The sequence below is a fragment of the Anarrhichthys ocellatus genome, unplaced genomic scaffold (genome assembly GCF_004355925.1).
Source record: "Anarrhichthys ocellatus isolate YVR2014 unplaced genomic scaffold, GSC_Weel_1.0 scaffold31, whole genome shotgun sequence".
Taxonomy (NCBI): Eukaryota; Metazoa; Chordata; class Actinopteri; order Perciformes; family Anarhichadidae; genus Anarrhichthys; species Anarrhichthys ocellatus.
Genome location: NW_022280061.1, coordinates 2,819,541 through 2,838,615, shown reverse-complemented (window position 1 = coordinate 2,838,615; position 19,075 = coordinate 2,819,541). Strand labels below are relative to the sequence as shown.

At 43.4% G+C, this 19,075-nt stretch overlaps 4 protein-coding genes across 4 annotated transcripts; 1 reads left to right on the top strand and 3 right to left on the bottom strand.

The window, feature by feature from the left end:
* Nucleotides 1–27: 27 nt before the first annotated feature.
* On the bottom strand, nucleotides 28–4,377 carry afmid (arylformamidase). Its single transcript, XM_031864637.1, has 11 exons — nucleotides 4,041–4,377; nucleotides 3,614–3,704; nucleotides 2,673–2,777; nucleotides 2,511–2,559; nucleotides 2,340–2,425; nucleotides 2,162–2,234; nucleotides 1,916–2,013; nucleotides 1,706–1,784; nucleotides 1,418–1,553; nucleotides 1,149–1,253; nucleotides 28–853 (listed from the first exon to the last, which is right to left on the bottom strand). The coding sequence occupies exons 1-11, from the start codon at nucleotides 4,068–4,070 to the stop codon at nucleotides 824–826; spliced, it is 882 nt and encodes a 293-aa protein (XP_031720497.1). The 5' UTR covers nucleotides 4,071–4,377; the 3' UTR covers nucleotides 28–823.
* Nucleotides 4,378–4,673: 296 nt separating this feature from the next.
* Nucleotides 4,674–8,878, top strand: tk1 (thymidine kinase 1, soluble). Its single transcript, XM_031864548.1, has 7 exons — nucleotides 4,674–4,864; nucleotides 5,052–5,083; nucleotides 5,502–5,615; nucleotides 6,009–6,102; nucleotides 6,220–6,309; nucleotides 6,588–6,707; nucleotides 6,959–8,878. The coding sequence occupies exons 1-7, from the start codon at nucleotides 4,799–4,801 to the stop codon at nucleotides 7,136–7,138; spliced, it is 696 nt and encodes a 231-aa protein (XP_031720408.1). The 5' UTR covers nucleotides 4,674–4,798; the 3' UTR covers nucleotides 7,139–8,878.
* On the bottom strand, nucleotides 8,149–14,469 carry syngr2b (synaptogyrin 2b). Its single transcript, XM_031864547.1, has 4 exons — nucleotides 14,199–14,469; nucleotides 11,647–11,884; nucleotides 10,655–10,788; nucleotides 8,149–9,845 (listed from the first exon to the last, which is right to left on the bottom strand). The coding sequence occupies exons 1-4, from the start codon at nucleotides 14,307–14,309 to the stop codon at nucleotides 9,591–9,593; spliced, it is 738 nt and encodes a 245-aa protein (XP_031720407.1). The 5' UTR covers nucleotides 14,310–14,469; the 3' UTR covers nucleotides 8,149–9,590.
* Nucleotides 14,470–14,614: 145 nt separating this feature from the next.
* LOC116392796 (Fc receptor-like protein 3) lies at nucleotides 14,615–19,053 on the bottom strand. The gene is made up of 13 exons (XM_031864540.1): nucleotides 18,862–19,053; nucleotides 18,748–18,774; nucleotides 18,195–18,321; nucleotides 17,931–18,106; nucleotides 16,883–17,069; nucleotides 16,450–16,550; nucleotides 16,081–16,353; nucleotides 15,683–15,988; nucleotides 15,492–15,593; nucleotides 15,380–15,407; nucleotides 15,080–15,128; nucleotides 14,845–14,910; nucleotides 14,615–14,753 (listed from the first exon to the last, which is right to left on the bottom strand). Exons 1-13 carry the CDS (start codon nucleotides 18,890–18,892, stop codon nucleotides 14,652–14,654), a joined length of 1,575 nt encoding a protein of 524 aa, XP_031720400.1. The 5' UTR covers nucleotides 18,893–19,053; the 3' UTR covers nucleotides 14,615–14,651.
* Between the last annotated feature and the right edge of the window lie 22 nt (nucleotides 19,054–19,075).

Sequence of the window (19,075 nt, the reverse complement as noted above, 5' to 3'; positions counted from 1 at the left end):
CACAAACAACTGCCTCCACAGGAATTCTTAAATATAAATATTTATTGTGATGATTCTCTTTATAATCTACAGTAATCATTAATACAACACTTTGTGTTAACAATAATGTAACCAATTATTTAAGATGCTAGAATGAGCGCAGTAACAAGTGCATCGGTAAATTTAGTCACGTCTGTTTGTTTAAAATATGTGTACTTAAATATCAGTAATCTACTATTAGGTGCAAATGTACAGTGTCCACTAAAGTGTCCTGGGCGAGATGTCAGCATTGTGTAGGTTACAATTAAAACCTACATTAACTCGGTATGATGTCAGTAGTCTTGACGTGAGCTCCTATTCATGTCCTACCGATGAACTTTAAGTTGCATTTCAGAAAATCACAAAACAAACAGACTCACCCTTTTACAAAACACTGGGAATATGTCTAAACTACGTATCAACTCTACAGCCCCTAGTGTGCCGGTGGAACAGTCCTTCCTGATGATAACATTGTGCACAATGGTCGTTAAATAATCTGTTTACAGCAGTATCATTTGCTACAATCACCCTCCTTGAAGTGACTCTGCTTTAGGCACGCAATGTTTTTATGACAGTATCTACAATGAACAACTGTGTATAACAAATGACACAGTGATCAAGATGTTCAAAACAATCCATGCCACCTGATTACTGATGAATCAAGATGATAGACATTGTACATTCACCTTGTACAAACCTGAAATAATGCATGTATTATCAGTGTCGGTGCACGATGACTCTGTTAAGAGGTGAATGCTGATACAGAGGTACGTTGATATTAGGTGATGGAATAAAGACCGCCGCCTTAGCTCTTCCCCATCGTCTTCAAGAGAAGCTACAGAGGAAAAAAGGAATTTAAAAAACTGGTTTAAGTGCCTCCCACAAACATAAAACAGCCTTAAAGATTATAAAAAACATACTACAGTCAATAAATGTATGCTGAATATTGTGGATAGCTAGTAAAGATGGGTTGGGTGATGAAAGGGAGGCTGACGGTAGCAGGTTTAAGACTACTATGCTGCACAGTTACAGGGCTTACATTAATATTGTATCACTATTGGTCAGACAAAAAGACTGGAAAATGATATCAACCTCAATCAATGCTTGTTTAGTTTAGTGAACGTGTGTACCTTTGTTAGGTGATACTCCCCATCTACCAGCTGCTCAATGATATTGAAGTGGTCGGTGTCCGCCACATCCTCCTTGGTCACATTGAGTCCTGACGCCTCTAAAGTCTTTAAAGCCAGAAAATAAATACACTTTATTATTAAAAGGTAGCTATAATAAACAAGTCCCATCATACTCTAATCAAGCCCGGCGATGTCCAGGATAAGCGGTTTAAGATCATGGACGGATGGATACTCTAATCAAAACAGTGTTCACGCTCAGCAGCACTGACTTTGTAGTATTCTTCCGACTGCTTGCGAAACTCGGGCGAGTCGTTCTCAGCGACGGCCACGATGATGTGGCAGCTGGAGGAGGAGAGTTTGAGCTGAGGGACCAGTTTGCTGGGGCTGTTCCTCACCGCCACCTCCCTGCAAACAGGAGACACCCGGAGGAGAGAGGAGTCAAATACGGAGTGGTACGACACACACAACGAGCTTTACATGCACAGTTCTCCTCCACAGAGACAATCGCAACACCCTCACACAGTGCTCTCTACGTCACAGTGCGGTAAGGAACGTACTCTGTCATCTTCAAAGGCTCGTTGACGTAGGTGGACAGGATGGGCAGGAGGTCATATATGCCACTAACAAGGAAAGCACCTGTTAGACAGTCGGAGGAACAACAACAAAGACAAAACTATATCAGCTGTACAGTATTTGTGTCTCAATCTTTGCATTTCTGTTTGTCAGTCGCCTCCATCACTCGTCCCGTTTCACCTGATGGACCTTACCTTTGATCTGAGGAGTGACGCTGTATTGCGACCAGTCAGTGGAGAGGACCATTGCAGCCAGGTGAGCCCCAGCAGAGTGGCCACACAGGTACAGACCACTGAGGGAGGGATCAGAGTTTAGAAAAGACAAACTGAGATGACCGTGATCATGGCATTTTATCTCTTTCTGGGTGAGAGGGAACATTTCAAAATGCATTTTAATGTAATACTTGAATTAATAACGGGTCAGAAAACAAGCATGGGTACCTGATGTGAGAATACTGCTGGACAACAGACACGACACTCCTGCGTACTTGAGATACCATCAGGTCCATGCTGCCTGAAAGGGGCACAGGCAGAGCGCTGACATTCCCAGCTCATCTTCATAAAACAATCTTTTTTCCCAGGAAGAGAAAAAATCTTATCTGAAATGAAGAGACTCTACCTGTGGGGGCGATGTCATAATCGACGGCAACCACCACTACACCTTTGTCAACGAGAGGAACAGCCATGAATCCTGACTCCTCCTTGCTGTATGAGCACAAAGCATCAACAACGGGACAAACCTGAGGAAGACATTTAAATCTGCAATGCAGACGAGAACACAACACCGTACCTGAGGAACTGCCAGTTCCCTCCATGTAGGTAAATAACAAGGGGAACATCTGAAACAGAGGGAATCAGGCCTGTTAATCCGCACGCATTATCTAAGCTTCTGCTATTTGAAGCATGTCGATTGGGGGGGGGGGGTGTTCTTAACAGTCACACATGTCAGTACCCAAAGAGTTGGTGCGGGGTATGTAGACATCCAGTTTCTCTCCATCTCCCTCTCCGTATGGCACGTTGAGCAACGTTTGAGCCAGACCACGGGCACGATCCGTCCCTGGACACACACGAGGGGTATACAACGTGACCACACATACAGGGAGACCATGTGTACCACTGACATCTCTGGGTGTATTAGGTCATTGTGGAAAATGCTGCTCAGTATTGGGAGCTATATTGGATTTTAGCATCAATGTGATGAATTCCTGATTTTGTGTCTAATTCACTGGTTTAGATGGAAGCAGACATTCCCATTAGTTGTCCCAGTTTCTCACGGGAGGCCCGTGGGTTGAGGCACTGATCGTGAACGGTAACAACCCAGATTGACCTTTGTTGCATGGCTCATCTCTCTCACCGCTCACTTCCTGTCATTTCCCTGCTGTTGGCTCTCTAATAAAAAGGTATCAAATGGAAATTGTATATACCATTCATTCATAATCAAGTTTCCCATTGTGGAGAAGCATATTTATACAAGATTTAGTCCAAATTCTGTAGATCAGTGAGGGGCAACTGAATTTAGAGACCCTCATTTCCAATTTTCCCTTCTTTTGTTTAGCTCTGGCCACAAAACCTGGCACAGTATGCTCACCAAATTCAATTCAATGTCCCAATTAGGTAATTCTGTGTGGAACATGTGGCCTAGATGGCTTTTTGTTGTTGTTTTATTTCTTACACTCTGAAGTTCTTTTAGAAATCTTAACAAAACTCATCCAGAATACTGGTCACTATTAGACATTTTAGACTTATTGAAATATATTAAAGCAGCTTGCGTTTTCGAAGTCAAAATATCTTTAGAAAAACATGTCGACTATCCATCTCGGGCTACACAATGCGACTCGACCGGATTTCTGTTCATTGTTGCGAATTAGCATCTTAGCTTTAAAACAGACAGACCTTCCTTTAAAGCCTTCTCGTGAGCCTTGATCACGTCGTCTGCCGACATCCTGTGCGACCACCGGCTGGGTGAATACTGCCTGTCAAGCTCCTGTCACACGGAGAGACTGCTGGTCAGCTGGGCGGCCATGAGAGCCGAGACACCGACCACCATGAGCCGCTGATGAACAGTGTAAACATGGGGAACAGCGCCCCCCTGCTGTTATTTACCCCCTTTACTGAGGCCGTCAAGCTTTTAATGCAACTTCATTCATCGGTTGTAAAAACAGGAAATATAGAATATTATTATTATTATTTCAAAAAGTCAAAGTATATGCTTAACTCACAGTAAGATACAAATTACAACAATCCTGTCAACGTTACAGCCAACAATCTCAGAATGCTAGCAGAGAAGAAAAGAAAAAGCACTTAAAGTCAAAACTCTTACATCTTTCTTCATTTTAGTCCAGTGCATCATTTGTGTCTGTGGTAGTGACTTAATTCGCTGAAAGTCTGCTGACGGAAGAATCCGATCCACATGTGCGCAGCTGAGAGACTTCCGGACTTTGGGCTCATAACCTAAAGTACACACGTCTGTCTCTGACTGACCAGCTGCTCTCTGCAGAGTACAAGACACCGCGTGCTGAAATAATTACAGGCTGTGTTTGTCGATGATATTGAATTATATAAGTATAATATTGTGTGTGTCAGCTGTGTGCCAGTGCGTTTCTGCTTTATTTAACTGTAAAACTTTACATTATTCTTGGCATATTGTTCAGAGTTGCCTCAGTAATTAGCCAAATAAAAAGAAAACCTGAATGTGTGAATTTAAAAGTTTTGTTTGGTAACATTTTACAATCCCACATTTGAACCTTTTCGTCCTTTTAGTGCTCCCTCCCTCTCAAAACAATAGAAAAACAAATGCCAACGTGGCTCGTCCCACCGATGTGACGCTCTGTGCTCTGATTGGTCAGACGTTGCGCCTGCGCTCTCTACCGTCACATCTCTGAGGGCGCTGGTTATTTAAAACAGTCACGTGACTCTACGTTCATTGGTTGAATGTGATATAAAAAAAGCGCACAACCGCCCGCGCGCATTTTCAGCGTTTGGATTCAGGACAACTTCTCCTGTGGGATTGAATTAGTGATATATTTCATATTTATTGAACTGTTTTTTAATTATTATTTATAGCGTCTTTGAGTCAGAATGGACTGTGTGGATTTTCCAAGAGTTCTGCCAAATTCCCCGAGAAAAGCACGCGGACAAATTCAGGTTCGTGTCTGATTGATCTGAAGGTTTATGTCTCTATCATATCGTACTATCAACAAACTAAGATGAGCAGGACACGATAGTGGATAACGTTAGGTGTCTTTTTTTTTTTTTAAAAGAATACCATGTCATTGACTCGTTAAACGTTTATCTCTCATTCGTCACTAACAGCCTCTCTGTCTGTCGGCAGGTCATCTTTGGACCGATGTTTTCAGGCAAAAGGTGAGTTTTTCATTCACAAACAGCAGGTCTCTCTGCAGGTGAAGCTAGCTGTTGTTATTCATATCTACTGTTAATAATTACATTACGCAGGAAAAACAATATTCCGCCCAGACTTCAACATCCCGCCAAATCTCGTCCATTGTTTACCCATCTCCCACAGAATGCATGTCATATGTACAGTTACTATACAGTAACGTTATGTTTTGTAAGTTAACTCATTGTATGACCATATTTTACTGATGTTGCACATTATACTAAACAATATCGCAGTATTTATTACCTCATGCTTATGGTATTGTAGGAAGTTGGTGTTCAAGAGGCTCTGTCATTCATCTGACTATTGTCTTTTAATGGATAACATAAATGTTTGTTTTTTACTGATATTAACTCAATTTATATATTTCCTCGTAACCTGCAGCACTGAACTGATGAGAAGACTGCGCCGGTTCCAGATAGCCCAGTACCAGTGCTTGGTGATCAAATATGCCAAAGACATGCGTTATTGTGACACAGGCATGGCCACACATGACAAGTAAGTCCCCTGTTTGCATTTACTGTGTTATATGTGTAGTTTGCATGTTATCCCCACGTCAACGTGGGTTCTACGGCTTCTGCCCACAGTTCAAAGACAGCTTAGGTTAATTGATGACTCTAATTTGCCCGTAGGTGTGAATGTGAGCGTGAATGGTTGTCTATCTCTGTGTGTTTGCCCTGCAATGCTGCAATGGTCTGGTGACTTGTCCAGGGTGAACCCTGCCTTCGCCCAATGTCAGCTGGGGTCAGCTGCAGGCCCCCCCCCCCCTCTGTGACCCTGAAGATGAGCTGTTGAAGATAATGGATGGATGCACATATCACACTAGAAAGTGAAATGGAGATGACAAACGAAAAATGTGACATCTTCAAGTTTTCCCCCTCCATCTTTTAGACACACAATGGAAGCTGTACCCGCAAGCTGTCTGAAAGAAATGCGGCTTCTGGCAGCACAAGTCTGCGTCATTGGAATCGACGAAGGGCAGTTTGTAAGTCTACATATTCTGTTTATTTTCCTCTTCTTCACCCTAAAACCGTTACTGTTCACTTCCGTAGAGACCAGAATGTGTTACTCGGGACAAATCCCGCTCTCACTGTTGTTGTAGTTTCCAGACATCGTGGAGTTTTGTGAGGAGATGGCCAATTTAGGGAAGACGATCATTGTAGCTGCTTTGGATGGAACCTTCCAGAGAAAAGTGAGTGTTTGTGTTTTGTCTCCACGTGTCACTGTGATACTGACAAACACTCACGGTCCGTACTAACAGACGGACAGTGTGTGGATGCTGCTGAGGCAGATAGAGCACCTCTGTGGCTGTGGACGCAACAAGACTCATTAAGGAAGCACGATAACCGAGAGTTCAACGTGCTCATTATTCCTCACTATAGTGCGTCTCTTCTGTCCTCGTAACGTGATTATACCTCCATCCATTCAGTGGTACTTAGTGCTTTTCTGCTGTCCTGTGCGTTCCTGTAGCCGTTTGGAAACATCCTGAACCTCGTCCCTCTAGCGGAGAGCGTCGTGAAGCTCCACGCCGTCTGCATGCAGTGTTACAAAGAAGCCGCCTACACCAAGAGGATAGGAGCGGAGAAGGAGGTGAGGAGGCAATCCCAAGAACAGTCTTCAATGAGTTAGCCATAAACATAAACAAATGACTTCCAATCTCTCTTTACGCCTTAATTATGTTATAACAAGATAGTTTTAGCAAATATGTTCTGAGATAATTCAGAATATTATTGTTATGTTGTGTCTGTCAGCCATCTTTATTTATAGAGTGGGTAGTGAACCTTTCTTTTCTTTGATCAAACTGTTGTGAACCTGTCGACTGTTGTTTCTCTGTGCCTCAGGTGGAAGTGATTGGTGGAGCTGACAAGTATCAGGCGGTGTGTAGAAAGTGTTACGGAGGTCTGATGGCGGAGAAAGAGAACAGCGCTCCATTCAGGAACGAAACTCCACAACACATCCTCTTGGGAAAACTCGTGGAGTCAGCGATTCCTAGGAAGCTTTTCTCTTCTCTCCATCTCTGAACACAAAAATAAGACTTGTTGCCTGAAGTGGTGGAGAGTATAAATCTCATGGTGGTTTTTTTGGTTGGTATTTGTGCACGAGCATTGGTTGGAAAATGGATTTTTATTTGAGATTAACTTTTGCTTCATGACATTTTAAAGTTTCTGCTAACAAGTTGGATTTGATCAGCCCAATTAACTTCCTTAGTGTTTGTATGTGTTCTTTATTTGGTGTCTAATACACATAGGTGTAATGTATTAAAAATGTTTTTACTTGACGGGGCACTTAATAACCCTGGAGAACTCTAGCAGTACCCTGTCAAATGTAAGGTTTTTAATTATGTTTGTATAATTGTATATTCTGGTTACATTTGTAAAGAAAACCTTTTGTGGAAGGTTGAGTCATGTTTGTCAGGTCAGCAGGAGTTTGAATTAAAGTGTACATTATATCATAACAGTTGGGAGATTATCCTTTTCCCCCATTTTAAAGCGTACAGTATGTTTTTAACTCTCGCACACTTAACTGTGATACGTAACTGAATGCCCTCGCATGCGACAGAGGACCAAAATAACCTGTTTAAATCCTGGCAGGCTCTGAGGCTGGAATGGAGAAAGTATATCATCCCTACAATATAAAACCTGTAATACTGCAGTGCACATATGCAACAATAACCTTAAAATAGAACATCCTGTGAATGATTTCATTCTGACATTAAAAAAACAAATCACGCTAACCAAAGTGACTAGTATTTATAAAACAAATCATCCAGCCTTACATGTAAAACATGCATCTTGATCAAATCTAACTTAAAATTTACAAAATACCAAATTATGTAACTGCAAAAATGTCACATGCGTCACAAAATAATGACCATAACGCTATATTTGAACTGAATCTAAAGGCACAGTTTAGAGACTTCCTGTCAGTCGGGTGATTTAGGAGGTTGTCCAATAACGAGCTGCAGATTTAACTGCTGCCCCAGAGCCTGAAAATCAGCCTTTGCGATATAAAAAGAAAACACGAGGGCAGCTGTGATGCACAGCTTAACTTTAATATTTAATCATGGCACATTTGATTCACTTTCCTTCCCCAAAAACCCTTTGATGTTAAATTTCTCCTCACGGTACAAATGATAAATCAACAGAAGATTTTCATATAGATGGCTTCAGCAAGTTCATGTGTTTTCTATTAATAATCAATGTATTTCCACTTGTACAAATATCTTCAATGTAGTACCACAATAGCATGTTTCTATATATATTTATAACCACATTCAATTGCTGGTCTGTCATTTGCAGATCTAGAGTCCGTTTAAATCAAAATCTACGTTTGAGCATCACTTTAGACGAGCTACAGCAGCCGGACCGTCGGGCACAAAGCAACACATGAAACCAGTTGCAGGCTGAGGTGTTAATCTTGTCGTTGGTAAAGACACACCTGCTGCAGTCTGCCTTCAACAGTTTAGATTAAGAAGCCTGTAAACGGGAGATAAAAATCGGTGTTCGGGAAACTAACCGTCTCAAAGACATAGGAGGAAGTGTGAGGCCGCTCTGTTCGCAGGTTTAAGAGGGAGCATTGTTTCTGCTAGTTAATAAGTTACTCTCCAGTAAGAGGACATGCTCGGTGGATAAACCTGTTAAGTGCAGCTATCTACGTTCTCCTCCCTCCTGTCTATCTGAACCACAAGTTTAAAGGGCAACACCGACTATGAACGTCCAATAAACGCCTCTACAGATTGGCACACGTAACCCACTGTTAACACAAATTTGTTATATCTGCAATGATCAGAGTTTAAGAACTGGAGGGGGTTTTATGTGTTCTCATGTGACCATCGACAGCACATTAGAGTGCAAAACTTTCTCTCAGGGGTGATTTTGTGGCTTTATGGCTACGAAACATGCACAATCTGTACAGAACTAAATCAGAGGGGGACATTTGGCTTTATAGTGGTCTTTTCCCACTGTAATCGAGTACATCCTGAAACATCCAATAAACCAAACAAGCAAAGAAAAACAGGCACATAGAACCATGAAAATGGCAGCTTCGTAAGGTGAAGTCTATGTACAAATGCAGATTCTCAGGTTCCACCAGAGAGTAAAGAGGAACACGTTCTTCACACCGTCACATTATATATCACCTTTGACCTCCTGGGTACATTCCATCTACCTCTCCCCATCAGGATCAGCCCACTGGAGGTAAAGAGTTGCGTCTTTGCACACAGGTCTAAGGTCAGATACTCAACAGTCAGCCTGACGTCTTGATATCCGACCGCCGACCCGTTGACGTAAACGGCGGTGTCCCTCGTCTCTAACTTGCAGTTGCACTGCGCAGGCTCTCAAATTGGACAACACTTGGAAAAGTGTGTTGAATCAAATGTAAAACCACATCAATATGATATAGCTGTGGGTCTGTGCAGTGCAACAACAATCAGTGTACCAACAGATGATCTGGTCCACGCGACCTCCCTTTGTCTCAGTAGTTGGGCGGCTGGTAGTCAGCGTCTCCTTGCGGCTGGGGGATTGGCTGGAAGGGGGGCTGCATGTCGGGCACTTTGCTGGGATAAGGGTTGTAGGTGGTAGGGGTGTAGGTAGTGGGGTTGTAGGAGGTGGGGGCGTAGGTCGGAGGGTAAGGGGTGTGGTGATCTGGTTGTGGCTCTGTGTAGGTCGGCATGGTTACTTCATTCACACCGCGGCGGAAACGGATCAACGCAAAGTAGGTCAGGAGTCCCTGTTTAATGAAATAAAAATGTCACGGTTATTACAGTCACTTTGAAGAGTTCCAGTTTTATTTCACAATATTCCTGAGGATGTTTTAGATCTTTACTTTTTTTTAGCGATTGATGTATTTTTCTCAACTTCTAACTGAACTGGTTTCACTTCGTATCGGTGTCAAAACTTGCCGCAACGTGCAGAGACCTGAGGCTTCTTAGTGGAGACAATCCACCACGATGACATTCAGTCGGTCCATGCATCACATTATTGCAACATGTGTGATGTGTGCTAATGAGGTTTAATGCAGAGTTTGAAGTCTTCTGATGGTGGGAAACTCCAACACACGGTTTGAAAGCCAGCTAAAGAACACCCTGACGATTACATGTCCGGAAGACAAACACTTGCTATTTGCTCTCAGCTATTATTGTAACTTAAGGGTAACAGAAGTGTTACACGAGATGGAATATCTGTGTGAGAGCAACTTGATTATAGTTTCTAGAAATATAAGGTTTGCTGTTCAGCAGCTGACTCTGAAGCATCAAATGTCAGAGGTTCCCACCAGTATTTGAACGCACGATCCTGGAGGACTTCTACAAACAATATGCAACTTCATTAATTATTGTATAGAACACATGATGTCTCTGAAGCTGATTTAAAGTCTCTTTGTACCTTTACCAACATGAACTGAAGTCAGTGGTGGCTTTAAAGGACTAATTTTACAATTTGGGAAATATGCTTATTAGCTTTCTTGCAGAGAATCAGGTGAGGATGAAATTCTGAGCTGTTTTTTTTAATTAAAAAGAAGACAACAGCAGTCCTGCTCACCCATGTGGCGATAGAGAAGAACGAGAAGGCCACAGTGGCTCGTGCCGGGTCCACTGGGACACCGCTGGCATGAGTTTTAGCCCACTCACTGGCCAACAGGCAGAAACAAACAAACCAAAGGAAGCACCACACCCCTATAAAACACAGAGAGAGACAGATGCACAAACACACACAGTTATGAATTATTAAAAGATATCAAAACTGTGAAAACACAGATTTGAAAATGTAACTCCTGTGAAAAACATACTAAAAACAATGTCAAATGAAAACAAAGGGCTCTGCTGTTGCTGTCTGCTCGAATGACCACAAGCTGTTTTTCTAACGACCACTTCTTTGTTTCCTTGAAGAATGGCTGACTGTGAACTGTGGCATGTACAGCTGATGTTGCTACCGTGTGCAACGATGAATAATACATGTCGTTGTATGTCAGGAGAAGAGGCAGCGGTCTGTCGCACATTACGCCAATTCTCAGAGGCATTCTGTACAGATACAACATTGATATATTATCACCTAATTAAGCTGATATGTGGTGAACATGTTAGCAAACATTAGCTTATTTTAACATGAGATACAGAGCAACGTTAGCATTCATTTGGAGTCGGTTGTGGGAAATATTTTCTCTCTTTTAGCTCTGGTTTTGTTCCCCACCAACCCCAGAGGGAAATATCTGAATCTTTAGCTGTTAAATGCTTCACTATGTTCACCAGCTAACTGCGTCACTGTGATGTTTGGTGCTTAACAAGTAGTGGACAATGGGTAAACAGCAGTAAACAGCTGCCCAGGTTGTGGCTGGAAACGAGGTTGATGAGAGCCGTACCAAATCAGTAAAGTTGTGGGCCGTAACACCAAAACAATGAGCTAAAAGAAGATAAACACTACACACTACACACTCTTTTACATTACACAAAGTCATTTGATCCACTGTTAATATAAAAATATGAATTAGTGCAGCTTTAAAGCTCTTTCAAAACAAAGATAACGCTCCTGCTCACCTGAGAATCCCAGGTCTGCCATGACGGCGTACTTCCTCTCCTGTGCGTTGCTCATAAAAGGCACGTAAGCGTCCAACACCAGGAAGGCAATACATGCCAGGAAGGCGATCACCCCGATGCCAATAGCGTAATGACACGCCGAGTCGTTCTGGTTGAAGATGCACTTCACCTGGGCACTGTGGGTAGAGTTGATGTATCCCTCCGTTGTGATGGAAGCAAACACCACCAGGGCAAATATCTACATTGAATCAGAGAAAAGAAGAAGGTGGCCTTCAATGACTTGCAAAGCCGTAAGAAGAACGTGTTTTGTTGAAGGAACATAGCGCTGGTTTTTCCAGTTTATCCATCAACTTCACATTGCATACTTTACAGCCGTGCTGCTCACTGTTGTTTTGAGGCTGATTTGCTGCCTTTGGTTTCACTTCACGAAAGCACAATATGAACGCATCGACAAAAGAGAGTTTTGTCACGTGACAACATTTGCAAACATCCTCAGTTGGGAGTACTGAAAGCAAACTTCACAGAAGATATATGTAGAGAAGAGGTCTGCTGCTGTCACCTCTGATTACCCCCCTAACCATGTGACCTACTTCTGAGTGCAGCTGCCTGTCATGTGACTCCAGAGACACCACAAACTCCACCAACAACACTCGTAATGAGCCTGGGAGGAGGATAGAGAGGGACTGTTTAACTGGTGGGAAGCAGGACGAGGTGAGAGGGGGTAAACAGGCCACAATCCTGCTGATGGGACGAAAAGTACCAAAAATTAGCAGAAGGCATTAGGGAAGTGAATGTGGGGAGTTCCAAAACACAAGACAACAGTGAGACAGAGGGATCATTAGTGGAGCAGACGGATGTTTCTGTGCATTGTGACGACAACACAATTGGACAGATGGAAAGTGTTTGTGAGTGAGATGTCACAAACATGTAAAAAACGTCCCGTATGTTCATACAGCATGTTCTTTTGGGGCTTGTTTGTTTTGCTCTGTCAGACGCCATTAAGCGGCACAAATAACACAGACACCCTCCTTCTGATGACTTGTGTTTACACCATGAATAAAACGCCACCAGAAGGGAAACATCTACCTTAAATGTACTGTTTCACATGTAACAGCAGGGTCAGACCGGGTATAGTGATGTGATTCAACACCTTAAATGAGCAAGAGCCACTGTACGCAGACACACGCGGACATGTTCCAGGAGCAGGCGTGGTGCATTGTGGGACCTGTAGGCTGTGTTACAGACCGAACAATCCTCTCTTGTGTCATAGGTGCAGGCTTGTTGAAGTAAGATTAGAATCACCAGAGATACATGGCGATCTAGCCAGTGTGAATTTGAGATGAGTTGACCACAGCTGAACTTACGTACGTGTGTGTGTGTGTGTGTGCGTGTTTGTGTGTTGAGGAGGAGATCAGTGGCAAACATTCACCACGAGTCAAAGCGAGCGCCAACGGGGGAGAGGTATCACCTTACCTGCCCATCAGCCCCTGTTTACCAGTTCACACTTACTCTCACATACATTTTCCCAAACATATAAACACTCAGCAGTTGTGGCAGCCAAGGGCACATTCTGTCCTCCGTCCTCATCTACCGCGCTGGATAACATGCCACAGTATCCGTGTGACGTTGTGTGTCTTCTCACCCACCTACGATCACCCTGCATGTGCATTAGCTGGAGGCCTGACGAATAGCTTACGCTCCATGAACCAAGTAAATGGAAATCAACCGTGGTCTCTGTAATCTTGGACACGAGTCTGTGGGGAGAAGACGGCAGTCACGTCCAATAAAACTCTCTCTGAATGAGGATCCAAATTGTGTGTTTCACCAGGGAAGTGTTCGAGGACTTCAGTTCAAATCCAGTCCTTTAAATCTGCGTGCTCACAAACACGCCGTGTTGGACAACAATACATTTTAATCGCACAACCTGTCTGGTCACAAGTCATTTCGGACTTTCCAGATCAGTGTCTTAACCACAAAAACAAATCTTTGCCACAAGATTTGCCTAGCAACAGGTGATCAGCAGAAACAACTTCCCATAACTTTCCTTGGTACATGAAACCTCCTTTTTATGCAAATAAACGTTGTGCATACAACCCCTTTATGATGACAACTACTAATATCACTGTCATGTAACCATTTATATACATAGAATTGTGTAGCAGAGAGTCTTGTGGTCCGTCTATAAGTTAAATGTAATCTTCCTCTCTGGTGAGCACAGCTCCAGTGTAGCAGACTGCAGAGATCTCCAAAAGATGAACATGATCAAACATCTATTCTATCTCAGTGTCTGACAGTTTTCTGTCTTTTGTCCTCTGACAACAGCAGTGTTGACCTGCGCTGTCGCCGAGCTGCTGTCACACACCAGCTGCGTGCAACACGACGCCCCGTAGAGACGCTGCACATAGGAGCCTGTTGTTCTGCCAACTCAAATAGAAATGGAGCGTTTCGCTCCACAGAACCAGTTTACGCGCTCCGGGCCATGTTGGATATGACTTCTGTGTCTTCTTAACCTTTGAACACGCGCTGGTAAATCTCCCACACGGCCCACTCACCCAACTGAGTATCCGCACGATGGTTGGCGGCTGTCGGATAAACTTGTAGAAGTCGAAGCCTCCTCCTGCGAGCGAAGCCCCGTACGCACTTGCACCGGCCGTCTCCTCCATGTCTCTCTCCCGTCCAACAGGTTCTCCGAAGCTCACCGAGGGGTTTTCTTTTCTCTCCACAAGACCTGACAGGACAGCCCGCTAAACTAAACTACGCTGCTGTCACCTCCTGTCGTGCTGCTTCTCCACAACGAAGACCAGTGGCACCCAGAGGAGCTGCGCGCGTCAGAGGGGCGGAGTTGGGCGGTTAGGAGCCCGGAAACGCGTTCATGCGTGACTCTTGTCATTCTTTTTTTACCCACCACAAATACTTTAAAGATAGACAGTCGAATGCATCACACTGAAAAGACGTGACAGCACAGAAGATCACGAGCAGATGTTTATTCAACCACATCAGCCTGTTTATGAACAGTGTGAGCCCTCAGGGTCCCTCAACTGGTTCATCCTCCAACTCTTCTTCTCTTCCTTAATTTGGGGCCATTCGTCCACGGAGGCCTCAGATGCCTGAGGAGAGAACAGAGTTTGGCTGCTTGCTTGTTTGAATAACAGGCTCACTGGTTGATTTATTTCATGATGAATTCATTTCGTTTCTAACCTGATCAAATTCACCACCTCTGGCCATTGTCTCTAAATCAGCATCTTCATTGTACTCTGACAAATCCTGTGAGGAGAGAGAGAGAGAGAGAGAGAGATCTCTGTGTCATGGTTCAGTAGTCATCCTAATGGAGATTAAACAGTGTGCGATAGTGAAAGTGGCTCATGTGAGAGTGGATGAATGGGGGAAGTGAACAGCCTTTGAAAGACGGAGAGGCACAGAAACATTGACTAACCAGCTCGTCCTCACATGCAGCTCCCATTCCCCTCATCTCCAAGCTCAACCTGAGAGGAGAAAGGTGCAGTTGAAAACATTGGTACAGTGCCATAGCATAAAATGAATGTAATATGGGCGCAGTGTTGTTTCTGGGAATGGGAATGGAAGTGTACATTCCACAGTTGACAGTTCACCCACCCAAAAAACATGATTTGTTTAGGACTGATTCAGAGATTTCTTTTGACTTATCCTATTTAAATAGTATTTTATGTGGGCATTGTTTTTTTTAAGGTGTCAGAGAAACAGAGAAATAACTCACAGAGAACTTCCTCCATACTGCCTTCGCCCTGCAACGAGAGTAAAAAGATGAATTCTCAGTAGCAATGAGGAGGTATAGCTACACCGAATGAAAACAGGACTCCGAAACTCACTGAACATTGCTCCAAGCAAACAGCAAATAGAGACCAGGACAACCAGGAATGTAAAACATCCAAAGACAACTGCCACCACCGAGACGCGGAGACGATTCAGCACTGGAGGAGCAGGAAGAAGAAGAGGAGATGAAACCAGCTCTCACCTGTCTCAAGAATGTTCTACCTGACTCAATCAGTGGATCAGCTACCTTCTTTATTCAAATACATCCAATTGCTGCTTTTGGAGCTGGTGTTGTCGAAGCTGTCTGACACTTCACAGTGGTACGTTCCAGCGCTGCTCCTCCCTACAGACAGCAGGAGTATGGACTGCTCTGGAGGCTGGTTGACCACTTTGTAGAAGCTTCCTCTGTCATGTAGGAGGGTTTTGTTGAGGAACCACCGGTACTGAGGAAGAGATCCCTTCGCTGCCTTGCAGTAGAACCTCAGGCCGATCACGGCGTAGTTTTCTCCGAAGTCATAGTCGTAATGCATCATCACAGGCCCACCAACTGGGACTGTTGGAGACGGTATGGATCGGAAAGAGACATCATGGACAAACATTAAAAGAAAGCAGTGTTATGTCAGCAGTTTCAAACAATTCACATACCAACTTCCAGGGGAATCCATTGACTGAATTCAGTCCGGTCTCCGTTGTTTGCCTGGCACTGGAGCCATCCCAAGTGCTGGCCCAAGACCAGTGGAACCTTAAATGTCGCGTTTCTCTCGTCAATCGTTATATTGGCAACTAATTCTGTCCTGTTGTACAGTGAAAAGGTGACAGGCGGAGTCCCTTTAGTTGACTGACAGGTGACCTCGGCAGAATAGTTGTGGGAATCTTCCTTTAACACGGTGAAGGAGATGTCAGGGATTGACACCACGTCTGAGGGAGGAAGACGTCGGAGAATTCAATGTTGTTCAATGAAACCGTATCACATTTACAAACTTTGAACGTGAGAGGTTATTCATGGCAGCTGACCTTTGACTGTGATCATAACTTGAGAGCTGGAGGTGAAGTTTGTTTTGTTAAAGTGGTTGGTGGCGACACACATATAGGATCCGCTGTCTTTGGAAGTAGTTCTGAGGATGAAACGCATCATCCCATCATTAACTTCCTTCACTTAGAAAACAGCATGCCCAGTGGCTGGCCTCCATGACAAAGGACTTCTCTCTCAGACAGTGTTGAACAAATGTTTGTTGCGCAAAATGAGTCATAGAACACAGGAACTTGCTTAATGAAAAGCTGCAACGCGTTCCAGCATTTTACCGCTTTTTTATAGAATCACAAGGCAACCACCTCCCACCAACCACTTAGCAACCACCGATAGGGCCCCAGTTTCATGTTTGCACCAGTACATTCAGCTGCTCACACCACCATGGCAACCCTAAAATCTCGATGGGATTCGACTGACCTGTTGATCAAGAGATTGTTATCTGCAACATGGTGGAGAGGTGACTGAGAGACATGTTGACCATTCAGCAGCCACTCGTAGGAGACGTGATTTCCAGCGATGAGTTCACAGTGTAGCTCCAGCGTCTTCCCCTCAAAGAAGTCCACTGGACCTGATCGAACGGCAATCTCTGCACCCTCCACTGGCTCTGCAGGACAGATACAGCAACAGACTGAGATCCTGGTCTTATTTCAAACCAACAAGAATTCTTAATGGAGGGGAGGGAAGTAAAAAACCTTCTGGTGTCCAAATATGATTACTGTTGTAATGTGGCTCTATTGATGGCAATGTTGTTGTTGTGTTGTGGCGGTTCATCACTCTGGACCTGTCTGAATATCTCAACAACTATTGGATCGACTGTCATGACATTTCGTCCAGACGTTCATGTTCCCCTGAGGATGAATCCTTCTGACGTTGGTTATCCCTTGACTGTCCCAACATCATATTACAGGGACATCATTGTGCCACTGTCTTGGCTTCAGTTATGGAAACATGAAGGTTTTCTTTCGTTAAGAAAACAGCTGGGTGGCTACTTATGGACAGCAAATGGGGGGTAACGTGTCAGAGCATTCATTGAAGGGGGCCTGCGTTAAATGTACACAATGCTGATGTAATATTTTGTGAACCCTTTGTTTTGTTCTTTTCTTTATTCAATCAGGTAAAAGTCTGATTGGGATTCAAATCTGTTTTGTCAAGAGAGATTTTGGCTCAGAGGCAGTTTACAGTAAAAGTAGTGCAAAAGTAGTGCAAGTAGTACAAATTTCCCCTTGGGGATAAATAAAGTATATTTCTATTCTATTCTATTCTTCTAGTGAAATAACTGTAACATAGACAGTATGCCCAAGCTAAGAAAAATGTCACCTTACAAAAACAAGCTGTTCGAGAAATGTTTTTTTCTCATTTTGTTGAGCTTTTACAAGCACGAACGCCCTGAATGCTCGATGTTACTGCTACAGGGAAGCCATGTACATGTGACATACAATACATCCATGGTAAAGAAGAGACTCACCAACAACCTTCAGGTAGTGTGTGTAGCTGACAGTGGGCTCTATGTTAGAGTTGTTTTGAGCCTTGGCCACACACTCCAGGCTGCCTTCATGGTATGGTGCGATTACCATGGGAATTGTTCCAACCTCCCCGTTCAGGGAGGTTGATTCGCCCAACAACTTGTCACGGTTATCCTTCCTAGTAAAGGTTGATAATTTGAGAGGTTTCTATCATTGCTAAATGGATTTTGTTGCAGTGGTTAGATTTAATGTGAACAAATACTCACTTGATTAACTGCAGCAGGATATTTTCATTCTCGGGGTAGATTTTCAGTTCACACTGAAAATCTATAATGCTATTCACCAAAGCTTCCGAAGGGCCAATTACTTCTGGACGCCCCAGAGTGGACCGGCCTATCAGAATCAGAATCAGAATCAGAATCAGATGTAGAACATTTAACAATATGTACAATATAAGTATAAACATATATCCAAAAGAAGTATATATATGAACATAAACCTATAAACAACAATGGAATTGAGGTGATAGTGCAAGTAGTGGTAATAGTGCAGACAGAGGTAGTAGTGCAATATGTCTGATTAATTGTTCATCAGAGTGACGGCCAGCGGACAGAAGCTGTTCCTGTGTCTGGTGGTTTTGGCGCACAGCGCTCTGTAGCGCCTACCAGAGGGGAGGAGTTGGAACAGGTCGTATCCAGGGTGTTTATCAAAAATAATACAATAAAATAAAACTACACAAACACTCAACAGAAAGAATCAAGAGCTACACAATTGACTAAATATGTACTAACAGACATTCAAAACATATAAGTGACTTACTGCTCCCCTTGCTACAGGTGCAAAACCCTGTAGAGATGAAGAAGAAATCAAAAAGTTGACAAGAGTTTCATGTTGTGAAATGTACTGCAGTGCAGTTTGTGTTGAGTAGCTTACCCAGTATGACCACGAAAAGGGAAGCAAACATTCTTGAAGAACAGTCGTTAATAAAACTATAAACTCTAAATATGACTACGCTGCGCTGTGTTTTGCAGAAGTTTTGACAGGGTCAAATGGAGGTTTGAGGCACTGCTGGTGAAAAAAGTGCACACACACATTTAAAAATGTGCAAATAACTGATAGTGATAAACTAACCCCTCCCTGCAGTCCC

Bases quoted from the DNA above. Each gene is read 5' to 3' on its own strand.
- tk1 (XM_031864548.1), top strand. From the start codon at position 4,799: ATGGACTGTGTGGATTTTCCAAGAGTTCTGCCAAATTCCCCGAGAAAA. The intron at 5,616-6,008 runs GTAAGTCCCCTG...TCCATCTTTTAG, and splicing joins GGCATGGCCACACATGACAA to ACACACAATGGAAGCTGTAC. The intron at 6,103-6,219 runs GTAAGTCTACAT...CTGTTGTTGTAG, and splicing joins GAATCGACGAAGGGCAGTTT to TTTCCAGACATCGTGGAGTT.
- LOC116392796 (XM_031864540.1), bottom strand. From the start codon at position 18,892: ATGTTTGCTTCCCTTTTCGTGGTCATACTGG. The intron at 18,775-18,861 runs GTAAGCTACTCA...TCATCTCTACAG, and splicing joins CCTTTTCGTGGTCATACTGG to GGTTTTGCACCTGTAGCAAG. The intron at 17,070-17,930 runs GTGAGTCTCTTC...TCTGTCCTGCAG, and splicing joins ACACTACCTGAAGGTTGTTG to AGCCAGTGGAGGGTGCAGAG.
- syngr2b (XM_031864547.1), bottom strand. From the start codon at position 14,309: ATGGAGGAGACGGCCGGTGCAAGTGCGTACGGGGCTTCGCTCGCAGGA. The intron at 10,789-11,646 runs GTGAGCAGGAGC...TGTGTTTTATAG, and splicing joins GGCAGACCTGGGATTCTCAG to GGGTGTGGTGCTTCCTTTGG. The intron at 9,846-10,654 runs GTGAGCAGGACT...TTCATTAAACAG, and splicing joins TCTTCTCTATCGCCACATGG to GGACTCCTGACCTACTTTGC.
- afmid (XM_031864637.1), bottom strand. From the start codon at position 4,070: ATGATGCACTGGACTAAAATGAAGAAAGAT. The intron at 2,426-2,510 runs GTACGGTGTTGT...GTGCTCATACAG, and splicing joins GGGAACTGGCAGTTCCTCAG to CAAGGAGGAGTCAGGATTCA. The intron at 2,235-2,339 runs GTAGAGTCTCTT...TGCCCCTTTCAG, and splicing joins TTATGACATCGCCCCCACAG to GCAGCATGGACCTGATGGTA.